Source organism: Montipora capricornis, chromosome 8, assembly GCF_036669925.1.
Source record: "Montipora capricornis isolate CH-2021 chromosome 8, ASM3666992v2, whole genome shotgun sequence".
NCBI classification, from domain to species: Eukaryota; Metazoa; Cnidaria; class Anthozoa; order Scleractinia; family Acroporidae; genus Montipora; species Montipora capricornis.
Window position 1 is genome coordinate 32,220,217 of NC_090890.1, and position 10,000 is coordinate 32,230,216.

The window sequence follows — 10,000 nt, forward strand, 5'->3', positions numbered from 1 at the left end:
ACGGAGTACTAGATGTAACACAAGTATTTATCCTTTATGCTTAAACATTACCAATAAAAGTGAAAATGAGACGTTTTAATAACATGAATTTGCGAGTTTACCGAAACTTGGAGTGCGATCCAGAATGGCCTGGGGCCCGTTTCTCGAAAGTCCCGAAACTTTACGGGCCATTTTCGGAGAGGATTTCACAGACATGTTTCTTTTAGTTACCTTGAAAACATGTTAAAAGATAGGCTTTCCAAAACAAGCCGTTGGCATTTAGACTGCAAAACAGTCGTATCTTTTGCGAACGCAAGCAACGCGTATTCAAACGAAAAGCAACGCGGTAAATATTCAAACGAAAGGTCTGGAGCGAGTGTAGAAACGGCGTGTGGGACTCGCGCGCTTCACACGCGATGGTCACGCTTACGGCGCTCCGCGCCTTCCGAAAATAGAAGAAAACTACTGTTTTGCAGTCTATTAGCAGTTGTGAACTTTTCGGGACTTTCGAGAAACGGGCCCCAAGAGCCGTCACGCAGCGTGTCATCAAAGGTCATATCAAAAGTGGACTTTGTCAGTATATGTCTGTAAAACTTCAGGGCCCGGTTCCTCGAAAGCCGATTAACGCTAATCTAAGATTAAAAATTAACCAAGCAGTTTATTTCTCTACTCCCAAATGCTGTTCAACGCAGATTTTTGGCAGAACTTTACATGAGACGTCAATCTTAAAAAACAAAAATAAGCAAAAGAAACTTTCACCAAAAAGTTGAAAACGTGAAACAAAAGTTTACGCTAATCCTGGATTAAGTTAATCGGCTTTCGAGGAACCGGGCCCAGCTGTTCAAAGTAATGATTTCAGCAACAGACAACAATTATCACAGTCTGTGAACGCACTCCCATCTTTGATTACCACTAGTTGTAAATATATGAAGGGGTGCTTATGAATCCTACAAATCTGCCGCTTATCCGGACTGGCATCGGTAAGTCGAAAACCCGATACTTGTTTGGAGCACATCACCAAAAACGTTTATTTCTGCATGACAGTTGGCAACCTCAAATCTGTACTTGGACTCGAACAACAAATAGTTATAAGCGTGGGCCAAAAATTAAAATTGGCAGAGAAAAATATCCAATCTTTATTCTCGAACCAAGCTGTCTTTTCAACAGATCTGCATGGGCGGTTTTCCGCTGTATGCTAAATGCTATCAAATGAAGAGGAGTGAAAAGCAAACCATTCAAAGGTCACGCGCTCAAAATTGACAAAAACATTGGAAAGTTTATTTTAGTCTGCGGATTTTGTGGCAGATCAATTTACTGTTAGAGATAGTGATCGTTATGTAAGTGGAAATAAATACCTGAATAAGAAATTAATTTATCTATGAGGCAGACAATATCTTAAGGCATTGTTTTCGATTTTTAAGGTGGAATAATGAATTCAAAACAAAACGTACCGCCAATGCAGTTGGTTTTTGGTCCAAAAAATTAAAGAAAGGGCTAGAATCAGTTACGTAAGTTTGTTTTCAAACGAAGAAAAAGCAAACTTCAAAGATGAAATGTCATACTTTACTTAACGGGTTGACTGCACTCGTTGACAGAACACTTCAGTCACGAAGCTCTCCAAATAAACCGATGGTAAAATCCATTGATGTAGGTAAATTGAACTCCAAGACATCCCATCCTCTTAGCCTGATTCCAGTGATTGGAGATTAGGGCGTCCGTGATGCTCTGTAGCTTTTCTGAGTCGATTCCGGGCGTTAGAAGCTTCGAACACCAATTATGTGCAGTAAGCCACGCGTCCTTTTCTCTTACCGATGTTGATATTTCCACCAGTCGTTTCTTCCTTGCGAGTATTTCATACCGTCTTGATAGAGCCCATTCGCCGTAATGTCTTGACTCAGAGGCCGTCATAGTGCAAAAAGCCACACCTTAAATAATCAAGAATGTACGCTGTGCTTGGTTCTGTTCAAGATTACATTTGAATTGACTACTGAACTTTTTGATCTGCGGCTAGCTGACCTAATACATTCTAATACTTGTTATTCATGTATATGTAAGGACATTCCAAAGATCCGAGTAGAGCCGATGGTGTGTCGTACCGATCAATCCTCGAAGCGGTCAATGATTTCCATCAAGTTCTGTCGAATTTCCAAATCGATATTCAAACAATAACTAGGAAAATGTCGCCAAAACACAAGAAGTGAAAAATGTTAGAGCAAATATAACCCCTTTCCGCTTCCTCCTTTTTTTATCAGTCTAAATCCTACGATGTCAGCTGCTTTATAGAAAGAAGATTGCAGTTTAGCCTATGACCACGTTCCGCAGTTGAGGTTATGGAGCGAAAACGACCGTGGAGAAGGAAGGGATGGCGGATCTGGCCATGAATCGGCGGCATGAAAGGCAGGTCTCCAGGCTCCGTCGCCCGTCGCCCGACCACGCTCCGCTCGTTCGATCGTCAATTTATTTTTCGCCACTTTCCTTTTCGCTCCGTAACCCCAACTGCGGGAGCGTGGTCCCAGGCTAATTGCATTTTAATAGCTCAATTTCGATATATTAAAATTCAGTCCTAAACAAAAGGCATCATCTCTAGTCTAGTCTCTGGGGAATGAACTCATACAAACACTTAATTTATTCCTCAGATCCTCGAGATGATTCCTTTTTTTTAGGACTGAATTATTGGTCTATTAAATGCATGTATTCATGTATCTTTCGAGATCCTGGGGAAAATCATCAGGCCTGGGTGATGTGCTTGGCTATTGGACATGTCCACTCTAAAACAACCTCGAAATAACAAAAGCAACCCCCCGGGAGCAACCCACCCTCAGTACGTATGAATTGTTGATTGCGAATGCACGTGTTCGTTAGTGCTTATCTTTGGGTGTCTGGTTTGCCTTTTTTTTTTAGACTCGTGATCAAAGTCCACTCTGTAGAAAGTCACGAAACCTTTTGGCATCCGATTGGTTAACAGCACAAAGAGTTCCTTTATTTACTCGGCTGTATTATATGAAAATAAAAATATTACTTTCGATTTGATCTTTTCCTTGCTTCTGCAAGACACAAATGAACTTCCAGACGGTCAAGAAACACTCAAAATGGGTCGAAGTTGCGAAGGTGCTAACGGAATATTGTTGGAAAAGTCAAGAAGGGTAAAAAACTGTGTGAAGCGAAATTTGAAAGGTCTAATTGGTTTGATGGAGTCGCATATTATGTTCGGGATTCCGGCAGAAATGAAGGTAGGTTTCCAAAAGCTATTTAAACAAGTTTTATTGAGAAAACTTAAAAAGGGTCAGTTAGCCATGGCAAAAAAAAAAAAAACCTACTGTAGTTGATGGCAATTTCCCGTCTTGTAGAGGTTACGTAATACTTTTCAGACCGGCCGGCCTTACATTTGTATGCGAGATTAATAATATTGACTCTCGACATCTGTGCTGTTCGATTGTTTCACGATTGGCCGTAGGCGTGCGACCAATTATCTTGAACCGCTTTGAGTTATAGTTAAGAGACGTGAAAAAAGAGTGATCAGGAAACATATTCAGTTCTTAATTTTTGAGGACTATTGGGTGGTGTGAGAAGCAATCACAAAGTTGGTGAGCATCTCTTCTGAATGAATATGTGAATATGTTGGGCGACAGCCCTAAATTACTTGCATTGACAATGGAAGCCCTCGATGTTCTTGGAACGTCCTTCACAAACAATAGCTCCCGGATGCATGCTCCTCACCTTGGTAAACGATTTTAATCTTTTACTTCAGGGTATAAATTTCATCAGGTCGGCACAGGCAGAAGCTGACAGCAGAATACCCGGCCATCCATATTTGCAAATGAATAGGGTATATTGTTGAATGCCTCGTTCTCCAGGCAGAATTACGATGTACAAAACTAGAAGTAATTAGAGATTCCACAATAGGGTTCTCAAATCCCGCCTTCCCGCCCATTGCGGCGCTATCTCGCCCTTCAAATCCCGAAAAATATTCAAAATTTCGAAATCCTTCGAGGCTCGCTTATAATTATAACAAGCTTCGATACGGTGAGAGCAAATAAGTGAACCGTTGACCAGCCGTGTTCAAATTCGTTGTAAGCGAACTTCGAAGGATTTTTATTTGAATATTGTTACTGTTTCTCAGCAATGGATACTCGCTGGACCTTGAAACTTGGTCAAGGGGAAGTAAATTTATCCGTGTGGCTATCCCCGGAGTTTGAGCACGACTGATGCCAGAAAAGTGTGATTTTATCGGCGAGATGTGAGGTAAGCTAGAATATTGTCCAGCCTTTCCTATCTGATAAGTCGCTTAAATCGCATTCAATCAGGCAAGCAACCGCAAAAAATCGAGAAAGTCACAAGGACAATAAAGTATGGCTTTTTTATGAGCACTTTTGCGTGTAAATATCCTTTTTAGTTTGTTATCGAGATTCCGATACAAATCCTTATAATTTTTTTACCCTTTGAGTGTGGGTCGCCTGTGGTATCAGTACAAAGTAAAAATTGTTCGCTTTTTTGGAAAAAACCACCTGAATTAGGTAGATGAATGTTGTTCCTGTCTCACGATACACTCACCATGAACTGAATCCGAAGTTTCGACTTCTTTAGAGTCTTCTTTACCTGTAAAGTTCCATCAGGAGATGAGGTCAATACGGAAAATGCATATCATGGAACAAATAGGTTGTATAAAAGTTCTTTGACTTGGCCTATTTAATTTTCAATAAGAATAAAACGCAAACAGCGGTTACAAACATTTCCTTGAACTGCATAACTTTGAACTTAAAGGTTCGTATGTTACAACATTCATCATCAGAAGTGATTATTATTCAGTTGCAGATGAATTTAAATTCAAATATACAACTGAACGGACTGGCAACTAAATTGATTGACATAACACGACAAGAAATATGCTAATAACAGAGATAAACTTTTTCACTGCCAACGGTTTGATTTAAGGCTGGGTTTAGATCACAGCTGATAAACAGAGACTCTTTAATTTTTAATTTCAAAATGATCCCACTTTATTCTATGGTTGGTTGAGAAAACATGATCGGCAGCAATTGCAGATTCGAGCTTTAAAATGTCCTGTTTTTCTGTCACGTAATTGGAGTTTTGTTTTCCCTACATGGAAATCATTGCAATCCCAGCAGGTTCCTCTGTACACTACAGTATTTCTGACCTGAACGAAGGAACTAGTTTATCTTTGTAAGGGAAAAAAGACTTGATTCTTCGGCTGTTCTGAAAAGCTATTTTGACGTTGAAAATGCCAACGAATTATACAAGACCTGAGCTGTTTTGTGAGCCTGTTTGCTGTGATGAGTTAAGAAAGGTAGAACGATTAGAACTTCTTTTTTCCTTTATTTTGATGTTTCTCAATGACATCATTCATACAGTTCCCATAGGGTAGCCCTTAAGTAACAAAATCCTCTCCATCTAAGGTCAACTGTAACAATCGGGGTGACGAACAAATTCTAATGCAGCGATAAGCCAAAGTGCGGACTAGGTTTAATTTGTACTTACGCGGAATAAAAGATTCCCTTGTAAAATTAAAGAGTCTCTGTTTATCCGTGATCTAAAGCCAGTCTTAAATGAAAACGTTGGCAGGGAGAAACTTTATCTCTATTATTAGCATATTTCTTGTCGTTTCATGTCAATCAATCTCGTTAGTTCCCAGTCCGTTCAATTGAATTTTCTGTAACTGAATAGTAATCACTTCTGATGATGTATGTTGTAACGTACGAAACGTTAAATCGGTTATGTTATTTGATGACTCGTCCTTGTGACGAAAACGACGAAAATTTAAAAAAAATATAGTTATTTTAAAAACTCTGAGGGAACGTCTCTAAAGTCTAGAAGTCTATAGCTAAAGGGTTCAAGAAACTCTGAAATCAAAATGCGATGTAGAGTGTTAGAACAAAACACATTCCTAATATTCTAAAGTTATGAAGTTCTTAAATCGCTAAAATTTCCTTCTGGGAGTTGTAAAATCTCTAAAATTTCTTAAGTTCTAGGATATCAAACAATCCCTATGGGGTGATTGATAGGATGGCTGGGCCGATGTACATTGCAACAATAAATTCCTCGGCGATCTTAGACAAGGCGGGAGTGAGCGATATCGGTATGAGATGTTTACTAACGTCAGTCACACGTTTTACTTTAATCAAAGGAACGACGTTTGCCATCTTCCAGGAGGGTGGCAATCTTTGTTCAGCAAATGAGCTATTAATTATTGAGCAGAATGGGCTGTGCCAGGATCTCAGCGAATTCCTTTAAAATCCAGTTTGACACACCATCAGGACCTGATGCCTTTCGAGAATTGAGTTTTTGTAGAACACAATAAACATCAGTCTGAGAAACCACAGGTGCGACAAACTTCTCATCATGCGGAGGAAGAGAATCCAAGGGTTGATATACCTGCATTGGCTCTAAAGAGCATCGTTAATCAGATTTGCGATTCCGTTTAAGATCGAGAACATCAATTTGATCCAGATGAAGTTGGGAACAGAGATCGTCGGAGCCAGTAGCAGGAGTCATACCTGCTATTTTTTTAACGTCATTCCCGTGACCACTGACTTGGTTTAGACTCTTTTAGGTGTTGTACTTTTGATGAGAAAAAACGAGCACGACAGATCTTTCTTTTGCGGTTCACACGATTTCGATATAAACGGAAGAGTTCTTTGTCATCATTTTTAAATGCTCTTTGACGAAGCTTGATGAGATTTTTTAGCTCGGGAGTAAACCATGGTGGATCATTTACGTGTAACTTTGTTGTTGAAGTGGCATAATATTATCAAGACCAATTTGTACTAGCTCCACAAATGGCTGAAGTTTGTTTTCGCAGTTCATTGGGGAGTCCAGAAGAGACCAGTCACAGGAATGGTCCAAATATCGACCACGTTCAATAGTCTTACTACTACGTCGAGTGTTCCTTTTACGCACTGTTCGACGGCTGATGGCTTGCGGAGGTCTCTTTTTAGGATAAAGAATAATCACATTATGATCCAAAAGGCCAAAGGAAGAATATCTTTATCGTACAGTTGTGGCATGTTTGTTATTATTAAGTCCAGTATATTGTCGCCTCTAGTTGGTACGCGGACAAGTTGTTTCATACTAAACTGGGCCAGTAACCGATTGACGTTCAATCTGTTAAAATCACCGGTCAGAAAGATTCCACAAATGGACATAAGCGTGGAAGATAGGTAGTCGATCATAATGTTGTCGTCGTCACTAGCGGGGTGGTATACAGTTCCGGTCACAATACAAGGAATTCCACGAGGGAGTCTCTTTGGTCGGCTGTAAATCCAAAGCACTTCTAGTTCGGGATGATGCAGCTGGTCCAGAGTTTTATATTGAATTGAGTTGTTATAAATATATACACAAACACCACCATGAGCGCCAGTAGATCGGTTTTTGCAGGTAAGGTAATATCCAGGAATGTTAATGCAATTCTCGCTGATGGCTTCTGTTAGCCAAGTTTCGGTGAGACAAATTAGATCAGGATTTTTACGAGTAGCAAAATAATTCACTTCATCGATCTTGGGTACGAGAGACATGGTGTTAGTTACTAAAAGACTGAGACCAAACAGATGGCTTGAATTTTTCGCATTGAAACCAGATGTGGCGGTACCTGGTTCTTGAATCAGGTTGTTTAAAGCAACCATATAATTCAACTGACAAACCTGAGGTCGACGGTGCGCTTATTTTACTCCCCCCTCTCCATCAGTGCTTCGTTTTACGGGTATTTAAGGCTACTTAGCTACCCGGACAGGAAAGAAGTCGCAACAAGGATGCGAGATCCGGGAATCGAACTCGAGAACTCTTGCACCAAGGCCGCGCACTAACCGACTGTGTCATCCTTGCTCCTGCTAACTGGAAAGGTGTGAGCTGGAATATTTAATGACTCAATATGCAAATCACGGTTTCGATTTCCAATAATGTCTGGAGGAAAGTCGAGAGAGGTTGTAACATAATTCGCTTCGCTGCTAGAAGGAACATCTATTCCACCAATACGAGCAGCCGACGTAGTTCGCAGTTTCACCTTTGTTCCACCAGATGGTGGGGTACTTGGTTCTCAATCTGGTTGTTGATCATGCTGTTCTCTAGTAGGACAGTTCCTTCCTTCACTGCTGTTTTCCACGCTGTTTTGTTCTCAGTTATTTATTCCCAGGTCTTAACATCTATGCCGCATCTTGACAAGACTGACTTTGAAGGTGTCCTTGTATCTCAGTTTCGGTCTTCCCCTCTGTCTCTTACCATGAGCAAATTCAACATAGAGCAGCTGTTTTGGAATGCGTGTATCATCCATTCGTCTCACATCTCCTAGCCATCTCAGTCTTCTTTTGCACAAGATTGTTGTCATGCTTTGAAGATTTGCTTGCCCCAGCACTTCGGTGTGTGGTTATTCTGTCACACCCAGTCATGCTCAAGATCTTACGGAGAAATCTCAGATGAAAGGCGTCGGTCTGACAAACGAACAGTAAACTGAGACCAGGTCGTTTGATGACGTAGCAGCACGTTTTAGGGTACGAAGAGCATAGAGTCTTTTGCTTGCCTTGGTACAGATATAATCTTCATGATGGGACCAAGTGAGATCAGATGAGATATACACTCCAACTAATTTAAAATGTGTAAAAGTGTCAATAACACGATCATCCGCGGTTAGAGGTTACACTGGAGACTCAAGCTTAAAGAAACTGATTCGTAGTTCTCTAGTTTTTTGGGGCATTGATTTTCATGTTGTTGTTAGTAGACTAGTTACAGATTTTGTCAAGTTCAGATTGAAGGAAGCTTGGGCAGGACAAATTTAAGCATTCAAAGATAGTTATATCATCTACATACTTGAAGAGTGGTAAATCGGAGGTGAGGTCATTGATCATCACAAGAAATGGCAATGGTCAAAGTTTTGTACCTTAAGGTACACCAGCACGTGTTGATTTCCAGGCTGATTTGTTTTCGCCAATTTTGACGCGAAAATAGCGTTGACAGAGGAAATCCGCACACCAGTTAATCAAAATATCAGGAACCTTCCAGTAATTGCAGCTTGGTGATGATGATGATGATGATGAACGCTTTAGAGAAATCAATCATGCATTTGCGAATGATAACGCGTTGGGTATCAGAGGAGGAAAGCAAGTGATGTAAAAGGTGGATCAGTAGGTGCGTAGAATGTTGCCGAACTCAGGTTCTTATCAATTTTTGCCGATACGATATCATGTAACCACTAGAAAAAAAAACTTTCTAAGATCTTACTGAGCAAGGGAGTAGGAGAAATCGGACGGAGATCTTTACCAGCGACCTGTGGATTATTCAGGCAAGGGAAGAACGTTTGCACATTTCCAGAGCGATGGGAGCTGGCCTTGGGCATTAATCACCTCAAGGGCACCCATGTAATAAAAGTAAAATCCCGTGGTTTCACTGGTTTCTAATCTCCAAAATTTACGTACGAGGGGGACTGGAACTGAATGTGTCAGCTAGACTTTAGAACAGTGAGTTAGTGAAGGGAAGTTCTATTTGTCGGATTTGATCGAAGTTGTTTTCAATGTCTTGATCTTTAAGGATTTTGTTTATAATTACTTTCCATGGATTGTGTTTTGGGGAAAAAGAGGAAAAGAACGGATAGTGCAAACGAGTAAGTCGACAATCATTTCTTTTTGCTTCGATTTCTTGATGACAGGATTAAGTTGTCGAGTGGGTGTCTCGATCGAATATAAGCTGAATAGTCTTCGGACGTGCAGTATTTTTTTACAGGATTCTTAATAAGTGTATTCGTAAATTAAGGACTTATGTTGAGAGTCATTCTGTGAAATTACAAGGGACTTCCCATCTCAGATATGGTCTGATTGAAAGACATTACATTTCTGTCTTCGGAGCTAGGGAATGCATGCATCTAACATTCCAGTTTTGAAACGACATGGTCACGAGCTAGGGACAAGTTAAGCCATCCCTGTTCTTTGACTTTTATTGCAATCTCAGTTCAAAAAGGTGAACCTCTTGATGTAAGAAGCGCTTGCAAATGTACGTACTTGAAAGTTCGTCTGCTCTGATA

The 10,000-nt window shown here is 40.4% G+C and overlaps 2 protein-coding genes across 4 annotated transcripts in view; one reads left to right on the plus strand and one right to left on the minus strand.

Annotated features, from left to right (window-relative positions):
* Window positions 1-10,000, plus strand: part of LOC138059744 (protein cycle-like) — a 77,810-nt gene that overhangs the window by 51,467 nt on the left and 16,343 nt on the right. Inside the window, exon 1 of one of the 3 annotated variants that reach the window (XM_068905347.1) lies at window positions 4,127-4,221. The exons of 1 other annotated variant lie outside the window; for it this stretch is intronic. Coding sequence is in view for 1 of the 2 variants with exons in the window: in XM_068905346.1 (XP_068761447.1) it covers window positions 9,534-9,583 (50 nt within the window). In the remaining variant the exon portion in view is untranslated. Of the gene's footprint in view, window positions 1-4,126; window positions 4,222-9,420; window positions 9,584-10,000 lie in introns of those variants that run through there. One more of the 3 variants, XM_068905346.1, reaches the window with a different exon arrangement.
* On the minus strand, window positions 6,945-7,616 carry LOC138013940 (uncharacterized). Its single transcript, XM_068860972.1, has one exon. The coding sequence runs from the start codon at window positions 7,614-7,616 to the stop codon at window positions 6,945-6,947; it is 672 nt and encodes a 223-aa protein (XP_068717073.1).

Excerpts from the sequence above, each read along its gene's own strand:
- LOC138013940 (XM_068860972.1), bottom strand. The coding sequence starts at position 7,616 with ATGGTTGCTTTAAACAACCTGATTCAAGAACCAGGTACCGCCACATCT.